This window comes from Aspergillus uvarum (assembly GCF_003184745.1).
Source record: "Aspergillus uvarum CBS 121591 unplaced genomic scaffold BO82scaffold_67, whole genome shotgun sequence".
In the NCBI taxonomy this organism is placed as follows: Eukaryota; Fungi; Ascomycota; class Eurotiomycetes; order Eurotiales; family Aspergillaceae; genus Aspergillus; species Aspergillus uvarum.
In genome coordinates, this window is record NW_020291364.1 from 16,035 (window position 1) to 36,884 (window position 20,850).

General features: G+C 50.6%; 6 protein-coding genes across 6 annotated transcripts; 3 read left to right on the forward strand and 3 right to left on the reverse strand.

Annotated features, from left to right (window-relative positions):
* Positions 1–176: 176 nt before the first annotated feature.
* BO82DRAFT_358153 (glycoside hydrolase family 71 protein) lies at positions 177–2,536 on the reverse strand. Its single transcript, XM_025636208.1, has 4 exons — positions 2,240–2,536; positions 1,647–2,175; positions 1,327–1,552; positions 177–1,250 (listed from the first exon to the last, which is right to left on the reverse strand). The coding sequence occupies exons 1-4, from the start codon at positions 2,360–2,362 to the stop codon at positions 563–565; spliced, it is 1,566 nt and encodes a 521-aa protein (XP_025487685.1). The 5' UTR covers positions 2,363–2,536; the 3' UTR covers positions 177–562.
* Positions 2,537–4,764: 2,228 nt separating this feature from the next.
* BO82DRAFT_358154 (putative histone acetyltransferase Spt10) lies at positions 4,765–6,950 on the forward strand. Its single transcript, XM_025636209.1, has 2 exons — positions 4,765–5,598; positions 5,766–6,950. Exons 1-2 carry the CDS (start codon positions 5,101–5,103, stop codon positions 6,864–6,866), a joined length of 1,599 nt encoding a protein of 532 aa, XP_025487686.1. The 5' UTR covers positions 4,765–5,100; the 3' UTR covers positions 6,867–6,950.
* A 5,257-nt stretch (positions 6,951–12,207) lies between these two features.
* On the forward strand, positions 12,208–14,521 carry BO82DRAFT_423470 (methylisocitrate lyase precursor; the record flags this gene model as incomplete). Its single annotated transcript, XM_025640247.1, has 5 exons — positions 12,208–12,628; positions 12,708–12,996; positions 13,049–13,461; positions 13,515–13,938; positions 13,996–14,521. 5 exons carry the CDS (start codon positions 12,208–12,210, stop codon positions 14,354–14,356), a joined length of 1,908 nt encoding a protein of 635 aa, XP_025487687.1. The 3' UTR covers positions 14,357–14,521.
* Positions 14,522–14,834: 313 nt separating this feature from the next.
* BO82DRAFT_423474 (putative MFS quinate transporter) lies at positions 14,835–16,967 on the reverse strand. The gene is made up of 4 exons (XM_025640248.1): positions 16,645–16,967; positions 16,393–16,582; positions 16,217–16,345; positions 14,835–16,143 (listed from the first exon to the last, which is right to left on the reverse strand). Exons 1-4 carry the CDS (start codon positions 16,917–16,919, stop codon positions 15,064–15,066), a joined length of 1,674 nt encoding a protein of 557 aa, XP_025487688.1. The 5' UTR covers positions 16,920–16,967; the 3' UTR covers positions 14,835–15,063.
* A 778-nt stretch (positions 16,968–17,745) lies between these two features.
* BO82DRAFT_423486 (mitochondrial carrier) lies at positions 17,746–19,078 on the forward strand (the record flags this gene model as incomplete). Its single annotated transcript, XM_025640249.1, has 5 exons — positions 17,746–17,898; positions 17,949–18,101; positions 18,163–18,335; positions 18,403–18,855; positions 19,045–19,078. The coding sequence occupies 5 exons, from the start codon at positions 17,746–17,748 to the stop codon at positions 19,076–19,078; spliced, it is 966 nt and encodes a 321-aa protein (XP_025487689.1).
* Positions 19,079–19,221: 143 nt separating this feature from the next.
* BO82DRAFT_395310 (MmgE/PrpD family protein) lies at positions 19,222–20,834 on the reverse strand (the record flags this gene model as incomplete). The annotated part of the gene is made up of 3 exons (XM_025638781.1): positions 19,222–19,837; positions 19,908–20,685; positions 20,751–20,834. The coding sequence occupies 3 exons, from the start codon at positions 20,832–20,834 to the stop codon at positions 19,227–19,229; spliced, it is 1,473 nt and encodes a 490-aa protein (XP_025487690.1). The 3' UTR covers positions 19,222–19,226.
* Between the last annotated feature and the right edge of the window lie 16 nt (positions 20,835–20,850).

Consider the following 20,850-nt stretch of genomic DNA (forward strand, 5'->3'; position numbering starts at 1 on the left):
AAAAAAAAAAAAGCAAGCGAAGATTAGAGCATGTCATGAAAAGTTTTTTCTTCGTTGGTTCGTGAATTAAAAGTTTCGGGAATGGCGATGGTGATAATCCTAGTGGGATAAGTTAAGGGGATATTCTTTGATAAGGGATACGAGGTGTGTCAATCACCGAGTTTACGTAGACACATCTGCTGAGGGTCGTCTGTTTGGGACTACACGAGTCTCTACGATTCGCAGATAAAAAATTCATCATCAAAGTAGGTTGGTGTTCAATTTGGTCGGTCAGGTATCGAAAATGAGATTATGAAATTCAGACGCAGACGAATGGAAGCAGCGTGTCATGGTCATGGGTCAATGGTCCTAGCGCTGTGGTGGGGGGTTTCAAAAAAGGGAGATCGTTGGGTTGCCAGCCCTAAGGGGGAAAGAACAAAAAGTTGATCCGGGGTAGCGGTGGCTACGATCCAGACGAAAAGAGGGTTTCACGAACAGCACAAAAAGAAAAGGAAGAGAAGAAGGTAAGATCGACTTGGTCCATGCCAGGTAGATCATAAGTGATGGTGACAGTGGTCACAATCTACGAGTAATAAGGAGAAGGGGTGGGGGTTGGAGTTGGAGTTGGGGTTGGGGTTGGGGTTGTGGCTGGGAACGAGGAAGGGATGACACCGCCAGTCGCACTGGCGACGCCGACGCGGTTGGCACCGAGGGTGTTGGTGGGACAGGCGGTGCGCAGCCCCTGCGACAGCGAGGCCAGGCCGACGGGGCCGAGCCGGTCGATGGTGGACGGGGCGGGCACGGTGCCGACGTAGGCGTTGAAGTTGTAGAGGCCGCAGATGCAGGTGTCGACGATGTCCTTGAGGCTGGTGTCGCTCATGACATTCTGGCCGTTGCGCAGCAGGGCGAAGCGCTGCGGGCCGACGCCCATGGGCACAGTGAAGGCGCTGGCGCCGGCGGGCGCGCTGAAGCTGCGGCTGTTCCTGCCCGAGGCGACCTGCACCGTGGCGGGCGACTTGAGCAGCGCGACCACATACACCACGTCCTCCATCGTCTCCCAGCCGTTCGGCCGGCCGCGGAAGAAGTTGCCGCTCGAATTGTTCGGGCTGCCCTCCATCGTGGTGTCGGTGTTGTCGCAACTGACTCCCTTCGGCGTCGGTCGGTACCAATAGATCAGCTTCTCCTCGCTGATGTACGGATCCACCGTCTTAGCCCCCGCCTTATAGGCCGCAATGAAGGGCTTGGACATCTGCAGCCAGCCGTCGTGTGGCCTATCACGTTGCAACGCCGTTAGTGACCATCAAGGATCTGAAACAAGAATGTTAAAAAACAGGGACGAAAACTCACATGTCCATCACCCATTTAGAGGCGCCATCGTCGGTGTGGGGGGAAGACAAGGGACCAATGTAATGCGATTCCCCGTAGTCATTCCAGGTGATGATCTCGACAAATCGAGGGCCAAGAGTCAGGATCTCCCGCCAGCGGTTGAACCAGAGCAGATCGCCAGGGAACACCCAATTTTTGCTGTAGGGCACTTCGCCGCCAAAGTGCGTGAAGAACCAACCAGATGCCGCTGCCAATCATGAAAATTAGTTTTTTTTGAGTCATGCTTAGTCTCCCTTGTTCCATTTTGTTTTCAGCTGAGGTGGATTAGGGGCCCAACTTACGAGCGATATACCCCTTCCCTCCAAGCGCCTTGGTGTATGATTGGTCTCCCTCGGTGACCGAGACATTGCGGCCGGCGCTTGGGGCCTTGTTGTCGCCATTGTTGTCCCACGCCATCCAGTTAAGCGCCCCATCGATCTTGCTGAAATCCCCCTGGCCCGGGTGGAAATTCGGCGCAAAGTACACATCCATCCCCGACGCGGCCTTCATCTGCTGGATGTCCAAGCCATCGCCCGCAAACGAGGACACAAATACCTTGCCGTCCACCTTCAACTGCGCCGGCCGGTTCCCGTACTGCGCGACCTTCTGCCCGACCGTCGCGGCCTGCCCGGTGCTGTACCAGTTGAAGTCGAAGGAGATGAAGACCTTCATGTCGTTGCGGGCGGCGGACTCGTATGCGAAGTTCAGCTGCGTGTCGGTGTAAGGGTCCACCCCGATGTTTAGCGCAAAGGCGTCAATCCCCAGCGCCTTTGCGCGTTTCATGTCGTCGTCATAATCAGCAGCACTATTCCGATTGCTGGTGATGCCGATCTGTCTCCATTGGTCAGTACTCAGATCCAATTTTCCAACCCCTTCGCAGAAGTGTTTCACCCACCATGAAGTGACAGAAAACGAGTTTGTCGTTCGCGGCGAGGGTCGAGTTGACATTGATGGGGGCACTGCTCGCCAGGGTAGCCAGCCCGGCAAGAGCATAGAGTGGTAGCTTCCAGAGCTTCATCTTGTATAGATTGTGCAAGTAGAGTTGGAGATAAGGAATGAATAGAACTGAAAATGCAATATACACAGACTGTAGTAGTAGTGATGTAAAGGAATGTGAGCAGAGGATCAACCCCTTATACGGTCAAGAAAAGAAAGAACTGCAGAAGGAAGAAAGGAGAGTAGAGAAACGAAGAAGACGAGGTGAGGTGAAGAAGGGAAGAACAAGAGCGCAAGCAGTATTTATCGAGGGTTGTCCCTGGAGGCAGTGGGCTGCATAGCCCGATTGAACCCTGAGTTTCAGGAACCGGCGGGTGGGAATCCTTCAAAGCCCCAACAAAGAATGCTCCAATCGAAAGATGAAATTCTCCTGTCTGATGTCAGACGTGATGCTTTGATGATTTGCGCTTGTTCTAATCCACGAAATTGAGCTCCACCGCGCTCATTTTATAGTGTCAGCGGTGATCATGGTCCGGCGAATAAAACCAGGGGCCGCCCCTCAAGAGATAGCATCATGGGGCCAAAAGAGCTCTCTGAACGGCGTTGATCCTGTGAGACAACGAGTAACAGAAGCCATTGCACTGAATAGCACCAAGCAGTCCTTGTCATTTGCGCTGGAACGGTCGCATATTCTCGCACCGAGAAGAGAGGATGGACCCTGGGACGGGGACGAACCCTGATCGATTCCTAAAAGGGTAATTCTGGGGCTCGCGATGCTACAGAAGCATCGCAGTCAACCAGTCTGTTACCTTAAGTGTGATCAATGGAGGGCATCTGATTTGAGTTTCGAGGATCGTCCAGCGTTCAGCGTTTACTAGACAGATCAAACGGACGGGCAAGAGCAAGAGCCATCTCGTAGACATCGAGGACGGCCCAGAAGAGGACGGTGAAGTGCTTTGCTTCCCCAGATGAGATAACACAAAACTAACGGTGATAAAACTTGAGCTTGTGCCACCAGGATTAAAGGCGAGTTGGCGGGTCTGATTGGTGCTGACATTTTCCGACGTGATACAGACGGATGATCTTAATACTTCGAAACAAGCCAGCTGCGGGAAGCCAGTCACTCCGTCCAACGCTCTTCATAAGCCTGAGCGCGCGAGCGCTCTGGCGGGTGCTTGGTTCAATGTGTGCGCGTTTGCAGCCCAATGCAACCCAGCGAGCACTGCATATATGCACGAAGAGCTGTGGGTTCTGACATGCTTTTTCTTGCATCCCCGGCATGACATATGCGAGAGCTGCGGGGTAACATGGCTGGCATATCAGCCACGCGATGCCATCACCAGACAATCGGAACATATGCCAATCCGTTTGCCACTGATTTGGGAGGTTGTGGACGCCGTCCGCTTTGCGTGCGATGCTACCGGGTTGAGGCTTTTGTGGTGTATCTCGATGTAAACGGGCTGACCTGCAGGGGGAGGAGGGGGTTGAGATGGGCTTACCCTAATCCCAAGCCGCAAGGCGTGTGTTACAAGGCACCATGTGACTACATAGTCGTTTGCTTCAACTTCCATGACTGGATATGCTCTGCAGTCTGTCCTTGAGCATCAAGAGACCTGTTGAACATGAATCCATGACGGACGTTGGATATAACCCTCCGAGGTTCAACGTCTTTCGCTTAGCATGGACTGAAAGGCTTTAATTCACTCAGGGTGCAACCTTAGCGACAACATTGGCACGAGAAGCCAATTGCCTAAGACAGGTATGCAAGTTCAACAGGATATGAGGTAATGAAAATGATCAAAAAGGATTTCTGCATACTAGAGGAACGATATTTGCGAAAGAGTCGCTGTGTGAGAGCGGTAGCATCATTCGGTGTAGTTTTGCTGGTGGGCTGCCATCACTCATCACCGATTGCATCTCGCAGGTCATCGAATTTCTGTCGGGGAGATGGGGTCTAAAGGAGAGGGAACAAAGAGAATCACAGAAATAAAAAGTCATTGCCAGGGGCTCCTGGCCAATACATGAAACCATTGATGTTATATGTTTCAAGTTTGACAACGACATTTAAGAAGGAATGCTCTGATGATTAACAATGAGAAGTAAAGGGAGGCTAGAGTAAGTACTCAAGGAGTATCACAAGAGCATACCAGGGTATTTCTTAGTATTATACAAAGAGATAGACTGTATACACGTTACTCCGTCAGCAATAAACAATGAACAGGCCATATACTATGGAGTAGCAGTGGTGCAAACCAAGCAAACCAGACAAACGTGCAGTCCCGGAAGAAAGAAAGTCCAGCGCCCGCATTGTCTGAGAGGCGGGACGACAATTTCTCTTTCTTGCGTTCACTTCATTCCGGACTCGAGAATACCCTCGGCGGTCCTTGATGTGCTTCCAGCGCCTCGACAGTTCCCGGTTTTGTCGCCTGTTGACCGTTTCCCTCCGCAAGAAAAAAAGTCAGTGCTCTCTGCCTTGGTTTATGTGGTTATGTGTTGATGTGTTTTGAGTCTAGAACACTCTCTTCCCCCTTCCTTTGCTCCCACTCAGCGGCCTTGCCTGCCTTCGTCCGCCCGTCCCCCATTTGTTGTTCCCCGCTTTCCTTCTCCACTATTCAGTTGGTCAAGATCAGATAAGGATCTACTATGTATAAGCACGCAACCTACCATCACCTTCACCCCTTCTCTCTTCCCCTCTCTCTTCTCTTCTCTCTTCCCCTTTGATTCCACCTTCCTACTATTCTACACCTCTATATCATCAAAATCAACTGACCATGTGAGGCAGTATCCTGACCGGCTCAGTGCCCGTCCGAGGGCATCAACATGCCTGCTGTCCATGGCGACTTAATAGGCACGGTGATTCCCACTGATAAAGAGCTGCCGCCGGATATTGTTCCGCGCCAGGTAACGCTCAGGGACCGCGTCACAGTCGCGACACTGGTGCCCTTCACCTCGGCTGCGATGGTGCCCCGGTCCCTGCTGGCGTACCTGTCCGAGCAATTAAACAAGGAGATCGAAGGCGGCGACACTTATGCCATGATCGATCCCATCCCCCTGGAACAGTTCGGGTCGTATTGGTTCTCAAACTTCGGAGCTATTATGCTCCTGGGAGACATTAAGAGTGTGCAGGACGTCCAGACAATGGGCCGTCAGCGGGCCAATTGGGCCAAGATCTGCCTGGGTAGTTTCAACATCAGACCCAACTATCCGGGCCGTAGTAGTCATGTCTGCAACGGCATGTTCATTGTCACCGATGCGGCTCGCAACAAAGGTGTAGGTCGGCTGATGGGGGAAGGGTACCTTGAGTGGGCTCCTAAAATGGTCAGTTTATACAACGCAGTTCGGACTCCCAAGGCCAAATGGTTGGACGGTCACCCGAATCGGTTCCTTAAAGTTTCCTTGCGGCACCACCCTTGCCTCCTGGGGGGATGTGGGGGGTGGTGCGCGCTTGGCAGATACCTCATCCGTAGAAGTCTAACTTTGAATAGGGATACACATATGCTGTCTTTAACCTGGTCTACGAAAGTAATGTGGCGTCCTGTCGCCTGTGGGACGCCCTGGGCTTCAAGCGTATCGGGAGGGTTCCCGGAGGCGGGCGGCTGATTTCCAATCCAGGCCAGTATGTCGATGCCATCATCTACGGTCGCGATCTTGGTCCAGATGGAGAGGACTCGGCGACGCAAGATCGGTTCGACAAGATTCGGTATTATCTCAAGCATTCCAAATATCCCCGCGGGGCAGACCGAGCGGAGAAGAGTCGGCTGCGGAGCGCCGCCACTCACTACAAGCTGATCGGGGACACGGACGGGACCGGCGAGAAGTTGATGCTCAAAGACAAGGAGGTCGTGTCGGATCCGCAGCAGCAGTACGACATTGCCCGTGAGATGCACCTGCAGCAACATGCCGGCATCAACAAGACGACTGCCGCCATTGCTGTCAAGTATCACTGGGTTCGTATCAAGGAGACAGTCAGTCGAGTGATCCGGGATTGTCCACAGTGCAAAGAAACTCTCAAGCCAGCCATCGTGAACGGTTTCATGAACGAAAGCTCACCGGAGATGGACGACGAGCTCGAGATTGAGGATGAGGAGAACGAGGAGATGGATGATGGAATGCACGTCAATCCCACTATACCGACCAGCACTCTCATGGGGGCACATGCACTCATGGACCACACGGCCGACCTGGATGCACATTCGGCCCAAAACCCATTCGTAACCACCCATCCTGGCGTTGTGCCGGGGACGGTGGACTCGATCACCGACTACACCGGCATGCCTCTTGACCCGCAAATCATCAACATCCACCAACAACTGCCCCGATTCCACCCTCACGATCCCATTACCGACCCCTACACCCACGGTGCCCATGCATTACATGGTACAAGTTTTGAAGACGAAGTGCGACATCACTCGACTCATGACTACCATATGATGGTCGATGACCCGACAGACCCCGATCCGTCGGCTGCACTTCATCAAAGCGCGCTGGGGCTGGTACCTTCGGCAGCGCATGACGTCCACCATGAACAGATCCTCGCGAAATATGATTACGTTGGACAACAAGACGACGAGCTGGACTTTGTATAGCATTGATATAGTTGTTAATGCATCGCATGGATGATTGTTACTCAGCATTATATAGACAGGCTAATGGATAGAGGAGTGAATAGCATGTTTTTTGATATTTGTGACTGTCTAGCCTAAATCACCTTATGCATGCCTGTCCTGTCCTTGACAAGGGTGTAACAGCGGAGGCATATAGAGCGCGATCAACAGCCCTGACTCAATAGCAGCACATCCCTAAACAGAAGAAAATGCCGATAGCTCTAATACGGTTCCAGCACGGGCCACCTTCGTCAACAAATAATGTCCTGCTGGCAAACTCTTTGGACTGCCTCCAAAGTGTAGATTAACGTGGTTATGGATGAGGTATTTGCCCTGTGAATGTAGAGAGTTGCTTGGCTCCCAGTTCTCTATCCTGTCCCAGTGAATAAGCCAGCCCTTAGGGAACAGCTGCTTCAAGCACTTCATCTTGATCCAAGCGAAGTTGTTTACCTTCACAGTTCTATGTCGTATTCACGGCCGCATTGTCCATTGACTATATCATATAGTATTCAATACCTTGATGTTCATTCACAGGGTTGTCATCCATGACTTCTAGTCCTGTCTTCTTCCCAACCGCCCGCTCTCCATGATCTTTCTTCCTCTCCCTCTCTCCCTCTTTCTCTCTCTCCATACTCCATAACTCAGGTTCCATCCATACCACATCTGCAAAATTGAAGCGATAAAACCTCTTTCCTCGTTGAACATGAAATATAATAACATAGTACTACACATATGAACCTTGAGATATGATCTACATGCCTTTTTTACTCTGATGTCTGTGCAACCAATCTACTCTTGTGGTTTCAACCCTCCCAAGGTAGCCGGCTTGACCATTATCATGCCTCTATCAGTGAGCATGGTCCAACACCGTCTTCATGGGCGTCTCTTGCCATATCCTGATCCAAAGAACCCTGACTCAAGTTGGAGAAGATACCGCGATACTTGCCGCAAAACCGTCGAGTATCTCAAATCAAACGACCGAAATCCGTCCCAGCGAGTTCCGCCCAATAATGAAAAGCCCTAGGTCTCTCGCCCTGAGGAACAAATTTAAATTAAGCTAATACAGGCGAGCTATAACGACACTGCGAATCGCGAGACAGTTCAGAGCGCCATGAGCCCGGGGAACTGAATCACAACCACAACTACTATGCCTGCAGCCCAGCAAGTATGTACCCATCTTTCAGTATCCTTTTCTGTTGCGCACACGTGTCTGACAGAATCTTAGCAGATCATCGTGAATGCGGGTGACCGGGCCACTCCCGAGTTTTGTCTGCAGTCTGAGATTGAACGGGAGAAGATGTCGGACATATCTTTGCTATAATGACCGGGAATGGAAGTTAGAAAACTCCAGACACACTCATGTCGGTGGATTCCTACCTCCACCTGCTTTGATGTCCTGTTCTTCACTCGTGTCTTGACTGTATAATTGATTGTGTAGTACATCACTTGAAGAGCCTCATTTCGCTCAGGAACATCTACCTCCAGCTACTTCGAACAAGGTGCTAATTCTATGAACCCCACCTCCTTTACCCCCGGATCCCTTGCGCAGATTGAGCACATCGAGCGTGGCAGCGATTCATCCCAACGATACGGTTCCTATCGGCACCCTGCGCCCTGATAGCCCTGATCCGCTCAAATGACGGATGGGCTTTGCACGCCTTCAACAAGTAGGGAGCGCAAATTCGCACGCTTTCGAAGACCAATGTATTTGTGGAGAGAGCCATAGGAGGCCTTGTCAGCGGAAGCACTGTTGCGCTGGCTAGTTTCGACCCGTTCATTGAATGCGATTCTCGCTTGGCTAAGGACGTGGAGATATACGCATCCCATGACCTTAATCATTTCCACGAGCAATGGGCTTGGAAGTCGTAAGAAGACATGAAGGCAAGACCCTTCCAAAAACAGACGAAGACCTCCAATCAGCTTGCCTAGCTGCCAAAATAACTGTTTGACATCCGTTGGCTATGGCCGTAACCGTGAGACCAGGCGCTGAACTACCGGACAAGGAGCGCCGTGAGCCGAAAGATGATCAGAAAATTAAAAGAACCTCATCAAAATTGGCCTGCATTTGGCTCAGCGAGATCGAAGTTCTCAAGAGCCATGTCAGACACCTCAAAGAGGATGATGCAGTTCGTCGAATTCTTCGAAGGCCAATTAAGTTCCCAGGATCGTTCAGACATGCTGACAACATGTAAGTAACATGGCTTTACTGATATGATCTTCATGCTAACGGCACTAGGGTGAGCTCGTTTCAGAAAAAAAACCGAGACAATGCTAAAAAGATCAATTTAAGCAATCGTTAAACAACTCCCTCGGCTCGATCACAGGGAGCGAAAGGAAGTCCTTCTTTCGGGAAGCTCCGATTATACCATGTGGCATTGGCAGACCTGGGGCTACGGAGACGGATCTTGTGGTTATCGAAGCGAAACGAAGGGATATTGCGGGGTTTTTGGCAAAATTCTGCGTATACGGGTAGGTTATACTCTCCTCCGCCAGGGTAAGATAAAACCGAAAAAGTACCGACAGCGAGGGGTCTACCAGAGCCTGATGCACGAAGAGGTGGTGGAAACCCTTTCCGCATGATAATTGGGAAGTAGTTCAGACACGTTCACTATTTATGCGTTCCCGCATAAGGGCGACTAGAGTCAGGGCTTCGGCTCTTTGTAATACCAGTCGATGCTTTTAGCCCGCAGTTTCACATTCCAGGACAAGATACACTTGCATTCATGATTGCTACAATTGACAATTCGTCGGCCACCGGTAGATTGATGGACACTCGCGGACAGCAACATGCGTCCTAATAATCCCCGAGAAGACTGGGACATGCACGTCGAGCAATGAATCGTCTCCGTCTAAACCACCCGCTTATCCTGTCTCTGCAGCCTGCTTTGGCGATGTTTGCGGTCATAGAGTGGCGCCCTCTTCAAGTCCTTTCGGTGATTCAATGACGGCAGTGCTGCGTAACCTTGCCGCGGATCGCAACGAGGCGCAGGCGGCCGTTGTTGACGCTGGCCCATCCAAGCACTGCATTGTACTTTGCGTCACGCCCAAAGTTTACAGTGTCCATGAAGCTGCCGTGACAGTGTCGCAACCTTGACTTGAACGCCTTTATGGTTGGTACCTGAGCCCGGACCGCATGGAAAGACACTGCTGGTGTACTCAATCGCAGCAATTGTTCTAAATGCGCTGAGCTCAAGGAGTTTTGCTATGGCGATAGCGAGAGGCGTGAGGCGAGAAAGCGACGCCACTTGCGTGGCACGCATAAGAGCCGAGAGGGATGAAAAACTCCTGGAGGAAAGTCCGCGTAGTATCCCACTACTGAACTGGATTTCTGCAGAAATCCAGCAACTTTCCATTTCTGCTTTAGGTCCAACTTGGCGCCTCTTTTTACTTACTGATCAGCCCAGAGTATAGGGGAAGTATAGAAGTATATATTCGACATAATCCCTAGATAATCCCCAATTGCTCAAAAATGAATACTAGAAAAACAACTGTTATTCTAAAAACCTGTCTGTGCTTTATTGCATCTTTAACTATCATTATACATAGATAATATATTGAAATGATTTTTCTGAAAGAATCTGATGCTTTTTACATTGTTATGGGACCAAGGTCCTAGTATAGAGCTCCGCTTCAGGCATTAATTGGTGCCTGAGTGACGGGCACCTTAGCCCGTTGCGGCATCCATCTACCCATGGATGCCTAAGGCACCAAGGGAGTATTGCAGCAGTTAGTTTGGAGCGAAGGTCCTTAAGGCCTTTCTTTTTTCTTTTCTTTTTGAAAATGGAATTCTTATCTGGTTAAGTTTATCTATTTTCATAGGCTTATACTGACTCTATTCCTTTTTCTCTTTATTCTTCATTCTTTTTATTCTTTTAGTTTTTTTATTATTTTGAAAATTTGTTCTTCTTTTAACTCAGGCCCTGTATTACTGTGGCTGATTACAGCTTTTAACAAACTTAGAACCCCGTAGAAGGTCATAGGAGCTGTCGGATGGTGGCTTGGAGGCAAGCGATGGGCAAACGCTGTCTTCGGCTTGATTGTGTGGTGTGAAGTCGTATGTTACTAGTTATTTTTTCCAGCGAAGATGTTTGGTAAACAGCTGAATAAAAGCATATCAAGCCATTGCAGGTGCCACTATTACATTGAACTCAACAACCAAAATATAGAGACTTTAATCGTCAAGTCTATAGTTAAGCAAGCGAATAGAAATCCTATCCTTATAAAAAGGCATCCGCTCATAAGTAGGCTACGTACGTGTAGCCAATGCATCATCACTCTGCCATCCTTCCCCTGCGCAATCCATAACAAATTCGAAGGCGAAGGTGATGAGATACTGGTGCGGGCAGTCATCCTCGACAACAGGATGTTTAGCGCGTCCAAATTCCTCGTTATATTAGCGGTGAAAGACTGCGCAACGGGCGTGAAAAGCGCAGAATTGACTCGACTGCGTGATGCATGCTGGGGCGACTGGGTTGCGGGATTTGGTGACTAAAGGGCAGTCACCTGCGGTTCTAGATGCGTATACTGGGGCTTCAATCGAGGTCTTTCAGCAGGCGTTGATTATAAGCTACTTGAGTATTGTGGGTGCTTGAGGTATTGGCGTAGTTCGAAGGAGAAAAAGAGCGATGTCATCGCTCCGACGCGAGGCTAACCTGCTAATGTTCTTGGAAGCCAGAAGTCGGGTCTCAAATTGCAAACTTCGATTATTTCCAGCAGATGTAAAATAGATTCACGTCTATAATAACCATTTACGAAGTGGCGCCGCCATCAGAGCCCGGCTTGGATTGTAGGGGGAACTGAGGAGTCCAGAACACATGCCAGTGCCAATCGATTGTCCCAGGTCGTCGTGACAATGGGCACTGCCAATCGTACGGCACCCATGATAGTACAATCGCTGGATAATCGTCTTGTCACAACGTCCCGATGGAATAGAGCTCTTTCGTATATTTTGAATATGGCCAAGAACCCCAGAGGCAGCCGCATCATGGCGTAAACAACTTTTCAGGGTCGACACTGTGGTCGGTGGTGAGCCCGCTAAGCTGATTGCCGATTATCGCAAATTGCCCGATCATCGCAAATTGCCCGATTATCGGACAGTGTGGGAAGCCCAAGGTTTTGTATAAATAGTCAGCACTTAGCATATGGGAGTATGTGTTGTTTTCTACAGTTGATTACTGATACAAGTAGTAGGCAAACTAGACACGCACGGGATCTGCTCTCATCGCTCATACACACCTCTCTCTCCGTTCTTCTGACCAGACATCTCCCTTTCTTTTCCCATCAGAGGGCGGTTTGCCTTTGGGAGATTGTACCATAATTGAGGATGTTCCGTCCCTTCTCTCGTCGAATACCTCGACGTCTTCCCTCTATCTCACCGGCTGCAGGCGGTTTCTGTCGTCTCATCCGCCGTCCTTTCACGTGCGGTGATTTGCGGATGTCGCCGTCATCGCTTCCCCAGGTTCAACCACCCATTTCGACGGCGTTGCCTGGTGACTCCTATCAGCTTCTATCGACAGATAAGAAAGCCGGGGCTGCAGAGGATGCTTTATTTGAGCAACAAGTTCAGGATGTTGAAGCTTGGTGGAAGACGCCCCGGTTCGAGGGTATTAAGCGACCCTACTCCGCAGCCGATGTGGTCAGCAAGCGGGGAACATTGCAACAATCGTATCCAAGCTCTTTGATGGCCCGGAAGCTGTTCAACTTACTGAATGAGAGAGCGGCCGAAAGCAAACCTGTTCACACCAGTATGTTCAACATTTCCGAGAATCTTCCTCTCAGACAGCCAGCCAGAAGTCAACGCTAATTGTAAGCGATATTGAGCAGTGGGTGCAATTGATCCTATCCAAATGACACAGCAGGCTGATAACCAGGAGGCCTTGTATGTATCCGGCTGGGCGTGTTCCTCGTTGTTGACTACTACGAACGAAGTCTCCCCCGACTTTGGAGATTACCCTTACAATACTGTACCAAACCAGGTTCAGCGGCTATTCAAAGCCCAACAAATGCACGATCGAAGACAGTGGGATACAAGAAGGAAGATGACTCCAGAGCAACGAAAGCACACTCCCTATATTGATTACATGCGACCGATAATTGCGGATGGTGATACTGGGTATGTTATGCTTACAGATTTATTATTTTAACCCAGATTGACGCAATCCTAGACATGGCGGCTTGAGCGCTGTCCTTAAATTAGCTAAGCTCTTTGCTGAGAACGGTGCTGCTGCTGTTCATTTCGAAGATCAACTTCACGGTGGAAAAAAGTGTGGCCATCTAGCAGGCAAAGTTTTGGTACCAATAGGAGAACATATTAACCGACTTATTGCAGCACGTTTTCAATGGGATATGATGGGTGTCGAGAATCTAGTCATTGCTCGAACAGACTCAGAAAGTGGAAGGCTTATCAGCAGTGCTATTGACGTTAGAGACCACGAATTTCTCCTTGGAATCACGGAAGATGTTGAGCCACTCGCGGAGACTTTACAAATTATGGAGATGCAAGGAGCAACACCGTCAGATGTCGATGCATATGAACTGGACTGGGTCAAGAAGCACAAACTTACGACTTTCGATGAGGGTAAGTGAACTCCCTTAGGCTTCATTAAGATATTCCCCACTAACCTTTGATAGCCGTGGATGCGCGGCTTGAGGCTGAAGGTGCCTCGCAATCATCGCGCGATGCATATAAGAAAAAAGTGAAGGATAACCCGAATTTATCCATCTCCTGCCGACGGGTTTTGGCCAATGACTTTACCAAAACTCCTGTGACTTGGTCTTGCGACCTTCCCCGTACTCGGGAGGGATACTACCACTATAAAGCTGGTTTCCCTGCCGCGACTAAAAGAGCAAAGGAGTTCGGGCCCTATGCCGACCTTCTCTGGACAGAGACAGGTGATCCAGACATCGCCAAAGCTGCGAAGCTTGCAGGAGAGGTGCGGGCTGCTCTTCCGGGCAAGAAACTAGTTTACAACCTTAGCCCATCGTTCAATTGGATGAGTCAAGGGTTTGACGAGGCGTCTCTAAAATCATTTATTTGGGATCTCGCACAGCACGGGTGAGTTCGTCCTTGTTACTTATGATATTCTTAACTTTATTAACTAACCACCTGTAGTTTTGTGCTACAATTGATATCCCTTGCGGGTGTTCATTCTGGCGCAACAATCACGGCTGAGCTTTCACGCGCCTTTAAAACTGAGGGCATGCTCGCCTATGTCCGCTTAATCCAATCCCGCGAACAAGAGCTCGCTATCGATGTCCTCACGCACCAGAAATGGAGCGGTGCTCCTTATATGGATGGTATCCTTGGGACAATCCAGAGTGGAAGCAGCAGTAGTAAGAGTATGGGCCAAGGAAATACAGAAACGGGTCAGTCGCACCTGCCTTTCAGTACTGTGGTTGAAGACCATGTCACTGACAATTCCTGCAGGCTTTTGAATCAAGCTAAGAACGACTTGAGAAAAGAAACATTGTAGATTGATTACGCGATCCTGAAGAAAAGTTTTTCCTTGGCCCACGGAATTTTTCATGATCTCGAACTGGACGCTCCCTTTGACCTTCCTTCAAGCACTTCAATATGTACAACCTAGACTGTCAAATTCCAGCCTCGGCGGGATTTGCCTGTGCTCGGGGGTTCTTACACGTAAGGCTGAGCCATTCGTATACGGCTCCTCTAGGTAATAAAAGGCTAATACAAGTTTTTTACTGTTTCCTTCAATGTGCCGCGTTGGCTCCGGATGTATGTACCGAGTTCGTGTGGACGCAGCGTGGCTTGCTGTCGCCTCTTGCCAGCCGACAAACACTGCTGGTGCACAGGATCTTTTCGTCGAGCTCGGTACTGGAAAGCAGCCGTCTCAGCGGTGAACTGATGCTCTAGCCGTTCAAGTGTCTACACACTCGAAATAGGGCGGAGAAATAATACTCTCATGGTCGTTCTCGATCTCATATATTTGCCTGATATGAACATAATGAAATAAGAATCAAGTGAAGCATAAATAATGAGTTACGCCCATTTCATCTCTTCCCCGCCCCGCGCGGCAACCACCCACGTGAAGTGCTTCCTGAAGGAGGATATCTCTCAAGGTTGAACTATGTGAGCAAATCCTAATGTAAACTCAACCCCCAGATCCCCACGGCAGGTTATCATAGCCCTACAGCCAATCTTCTTTGCCCTGTTCAGGCATCAGACCCGCTCAATCTCTCGAGCAGACGGCTGCGAATCCTTGGGACCGTTAACATTATTTTCACCCTCCGCCTGGTCCGAGGCGGTCACATCTCGCCGCACAGCATCCGCATTGCCATATAGACCGATTCGATACCAAGGAAGCTCGAATAGCCTGTCCATGCTTTCCAATGTCCGGCCTGCGGTCTCCGGCACACTAAACCACACCCACAGTCCGCCAAGAATCGTGACGGCCGCAAACAACCAGAACGTGCCCTTTGGACTGACCCCCCCTGCGGAAACAGGGAGCAGCATGTCTGGAACCGCCCGCGAGTTGCCATACTGATTGACAAAATGTAGAGTCATGGTAATAGAGGTTGCTAGTGCACGGATGCGCAAGGGAAACAGCTCCGCAGTAAGAAGATACTGTATCGAATTCCACCCGAGCGCCCATCCAAACCCTGAGATGTAGATCATGGCAACTGCCCCGCGACTCGCGCTGCGCTTAGAGTTTGGAAGCTTGAAGCCGTCGACCACCCCCAGTTCTGGCACGGCGGTGAGGAACGCCGCGATGTAGATCATGGCGAACGCCTGGAGGCTGATTCCGAGCAGCAGCGAGCGTTTCCGACCAATATAGTCGACCAGAAATAAAGCGCAGATGATGGCCGCTATGAATTTCACGACCCCAAACACTGCCGTGATGAGGAGTGACTCGTTCGTTCCCGTGATCCCGAGCAGTTCAAACAGGTCGGGTGCATAAATTGTGATAGATCCGGCCCCAGACCACTGTGCGAGGATCTGGGCTAAGGATACAATATGTAGGCGGTAGAGAATATTACTGCTCGAGAAGGCCTCCTTGACGATTTCCTTCCATCCAATCCCCTGGGTTCCTTGTACTTCTATTTGATATGCTGTTTGAATTGCTCCGAACTCGCGAACCACGTAAGGATGATCGGGGGATAGTTTGCGGAGCTGAGCTAGGGTCTGCAGGCCTTGTTCATCCTTTGACTGCTTCACTAAGTAACGGGGCGACTCGTACTGAAAGAAGGACAGTATAAGTATGATTCCGGCGAACATAATATGTAAACTGGTTGGCACGAGCTGAATCTAAGTTGTTAGTATGTAGAGTGTACCTAGGGGAGGGGGGGCATGGGGGCATGGAGCGTGGACGAACCCATCGGTTATGCGTATTATCACCAAGATGAACCTCGCATCCATAGTTTGTGAAATAAGCCAGCAAAACGCCAATATACACGAATCCGGTGAAGATGCAGGTACAGAGACCTCGAACACTCGCTGGGGCCTAGAGATGTCAGAACGAGACTAAGGATATTCGTAAGGATGTCTCACGATTTCAGCTAGGTATAACGGCCCAACTACCACTGTCTGTCCGACCCCCAGGCCAGCAACAAACCTTCCAGCGTAGATCGCGCCTAAACTGCCATCCGCAGCCATAAATATGGCTATACCTAGCATCCAAAGAACACAGAGTTGGCGTGTTGCCCACAAGCGACCAACCCGGTCACATACCAAGAACGCACTATCAAACATATTAGGATACTTGTGCATGGACAGTGCGGTAATGCTGTCGCTGTAGCTTACAATAGAGCACCCCCGACAGATCCAATCTGCACCATGGAGGATACGTTTCCTCGAATATTAGCTTGTTCCACTGTGCTGTAGGACTGGAAGTTTATGGTTCGTTGGAAATCAGCCGAGTTGAAGGTACCGGTGATGAGGCCCTCGTCGATACCTCGCGCCGTGCCCATCAAGCCAAAGGAGATTACAGAGAACCAGAGGTGCCAGTTGAAGATTTCTTTGGGGTCATCGTTGGTTCCCAATTGGAAAATGTTGATGGGCTTTTTGGATCCTGCCATTGTGGGATCCAGCTATCGTAAGACTCCAGCTGGGTATGCAAGATTTCGGATGGCGGACGAGTACCTAGAGCTCCAAGAGATGGACCAGCTATTTATGTGAACAGTTGGCCGTCAGTCCAACAGGAGTGCGGGGATTGGAGTCTGGGGTAGCGAGAGCAACGGGCCGGAGCAGCTTCGGAGTGGCTATTACGCACGAAACCTCAAAGATAATGGATTCATGGCAGTTTGCCACTTGCGCGGGGCTCTGACTAGCCTTCAGCTGTGGGCCTGATTCACTACTACTACTAGAAAGGAAAGTTTTGGCCAACTGTTCACATAAATAGCTGGTCCAGCTGCTGGGGCTCCCGCGTGAGATCGGTCTTTGGTTTCATTTGCGATATACGGCCCAGGAGATGAGAGCTTCTGTGGTACCGAGATTTTAATTTCCGTTGGGGCATGTACGTCTGGCCAACAGATGACACGTCCCATATCCGACATCATGCTATCTCCGATAGATCGCGGCCCCTCATAATTCCACCTTTCCGAACTTCGGACATGCACCCTAAATAGCGAAAGGTTGCTGCACAATGCACTGTACCTGTGGATGATTTGAGGCACTGGTTGCACCTTACATGACAATTGTGTTGAACAACATTGCTGACCACGCCCCGATTCTCGGCCAATGGCACCAGCTCCGAGTGACTAGTCTCGATGAAGAAGATAGTGACCTGAGATCTGGGAATGGACACCATATCAAGCCCCGGTGGGTATAAAAATTCTTTCAGTAAACTTACTGCCAAGTCCAGACTGAAGCTAGGCTTGTCTCTCAGTTGTTCTACATATCATCATGACGACTGTCACAGAGTCAAAGGTGCTGCGCGTCTCGGCCGTTCCAAGTTCAGAAACACAACAGCCTGCAGCCCCCAGGAAGCGCGAGGTGAGGCCTGAGGTATCTCTCCTCGCAGGCGCCTTTGCCGGTGCTGTAGAAGCCAGTATTACGGTTTGTGCCAAGGCCGTTCCACTCCAAGGTCCAGGCCCTGACCGCAATAGTACCCTTTTGAATTCGCCAAAACGCGCTCCCAGCTTGGTGTCACCGGTACCACTCAAGTTTCCACACCCAGAAATCCATTGACCATCATGAGGCAAACGATCCGAGAGACTGGTTTCCAATCTGTATACAAGGGCTGCTCAACCCTGGTGCTGGTGAATGAAACCGCCTCAAACAAATATTGGCATCTAAGATCTGACCACGGTCCTGCTCAAGGGTACTGCATTCAAGGCCGGCGTCCGCTTTCTATCTTTCGATTCCATTAAGGGCCTACTGTCCGATTCGAATGGCAGGCTATCTCCAGTACAAGGCATACTTGCTGGGGTGGTGGCGGGGACGGTTGAAAGCGTTGTGGCGGTAACTCCTACTGAACGTATCAAGACGGCCCTGTGAGTTTTCTCATTCCATCCTTCGACTGCGGTCCGGTGGGACCCCCTTTCTAATTCATACCTTTAGCATCGACGACGCAAGGTCTCTCAAACGCTTCAAGAGCGGCATGCACGCGCTGAGCACGGTCGTTTCAGAAACCGGAGTTGCAGGTCTCTACCGTGGGCTTGTTTCCACCACACTCAAGCAAGCTGCTACATCTGCGGTACGGATGGGCACTTATAATTTTCTTAAAGGATTGATACCAAGCAGCACTCGCGATGCCCCGGGCACACACGGTCCCATTGTCACTTTTGGTCTTGGAGCAGGAGCCGGTGTCATTACTGTATACGCTACCCAGCCCTTTGACACAATTAAAACCCGGGCCCAGGCTGCCCAGGGGTCAACTACATTGGAGGCGACGCGGGCAATATTGAGAGATGGAGGGCTTCCGGGATTTTGGAGGGGAAGTTCGATGAGACTTGGGCGGTTGATTCTCAGTGGTGGCATAGTGTTCACAACGTATGAGAGTATTGTATCGCTGTTTGAGAAAGCTTAGACTGTATAGCAATGCGATGGCTATGAATCTTTCGCTTGCATAGCGCTTTCCATCGTAGCCGCGCATTGTCTTTTACTGGGGACAGGGGCTTGCCTGTCTGCGAATCTTTTTTCTTGCACATGCTACTCTCGGCTGGTCTATATGCATCTTTGTAGCGTATATGCGTCTTGGAGCATGAAAGGCAGTCAGAAGCGTGCCGTTCGGTAGCGCCTTGAGGACTCTGAGTATCCGGCTCCTGCCAAACGCAGTATCGTTTCCAGAGCTATAGATGCGCGCCCAGCAAAGAGTACAGTCACTTCAATCTCCATTGTATACTTTCATGTGTCATTGCTATTTGTTATATGCAACCTGGCGACTACAAGAACTTGCTGTCAACAGTATACAAATCCAGATAGTGGTCCACCGCCATGGATTCCATTTCCTCTCGCTCCAGCCCCAACTGCAGCAGCTCACTAACCCGCTCCTCCGAAAAGTGGTCAGCAAGGTGTCGCTTGAACTTAGCAAGGATAGCCGGCTTTGCCTCCTCCCGACGAAGGCGATGGCCCAGCGGAGTTTCCACCGCAACCTCCTCAAGCACGGTACCATCATTCAGTTCCACCGTCAGAGCGTTTGATATCGTGCGTTGGGCCGGGTCATGGTAGTCCCTGGTGTACTGCGGGTCCTCGACACAAGTAATCTTTTGCCGTAGCGAGTTTACGAGTTCCGAAGACGCCGCGACGCTTCCGTCGAGGTAATCTGTTGCCTCAAGGCGACCGAAGACGAGCATCACCGCGCACATGTACTGAATGCAGTGATCACGGTCGGCAAAATTGTTCATGGGTTTGAATTGTTTGTCGATGATGCGGATGCAGGCTTCGTGTGTGCGGCAGGTGATGGCTTTGATGTCCGCGGCGGATTTGTTCATTGTCGCTAGTTTTTCGTGGATCGTTTCGCAGGCTTCGACTGCTGTCTGCGAGTGGAACTCCGCTGTGGAAGCAACATGTCTCTTATTAGCGGGCAAGGCCTAGATTTCGAGCGGGCATTTAGTGATACGTACCCGGGTATGAAACCTTGAACAGCACGTTTTCCATGACATAGCTCCCATACGGGCGTTGAAATTCGAACTTAGACCCCTTGAACATAACTTCATAGAAGCCCCATGTAGGGGTAGAGAGCACAGTAGGGATTCCCGGCTCGCCTTTGAGAGTCTTCAGAGCCAGGCTCACGGCCCGCTGGCATGCGTCTCCGGCAGCCCACGACTTGCGTGACATGGTGTTCGGAGCATGGCGATAGGTTCGCAGACTTTGACCATCCACCCAGGCCTGGCTCACCGCATCTGCAATCTGTTGCTCGCCCAGCCCAAGTAATTTCGATACCACCGCGGCACTCGCGACTTTCACGAGGACAACATGATCCAATCCCACACCATTGTAGGAATTGAGCAAGGCCAAGCAGCCTTGGATCTCATGGGTTTTGATCATGCTCTCCAGGATATCTCTTACAGTATATATAGCCCCCCCGGCAATGTTTCCGCCCGCACGGTTGGTCCGGGTCACCCAGTCGGCAACTGCAAGGATAGCGCCGAGGTTATCAGACGGGTGGCCCCATTCGGCTGCTAGCCAGCAGTCGTTAAAATCCAGCCAGCGGATCATGGCGCCGATGTTGAATGCCGCGTTGACCGGGTCCAGTTCTAGCTGCGTTCCGGGAATCCTGCATCCGAACGGTACGATGGTGCCGGGGACAGTGGGACCGAGTAGCTTCGTGCACTCTTTGAACTTTAATGCTTCGAGGCCGCAGCCCAGGGTGTCGAGGAGGACAAGGCGCGCGGTATCAAACTATAGTCCGTTAGCCCAAGGCTCTGCAAAAGGGGTGCTGGTGTGTTAGAAGCGTTGTCACGTACAGCCAAGTTCGAACTAATTTCGTGGTTGGCGACATAGCTCGCGATGTCCCTGATTTCCGGGTCGTACTGATGAGTGGTAGACATGATGTTGAAGCTGGGC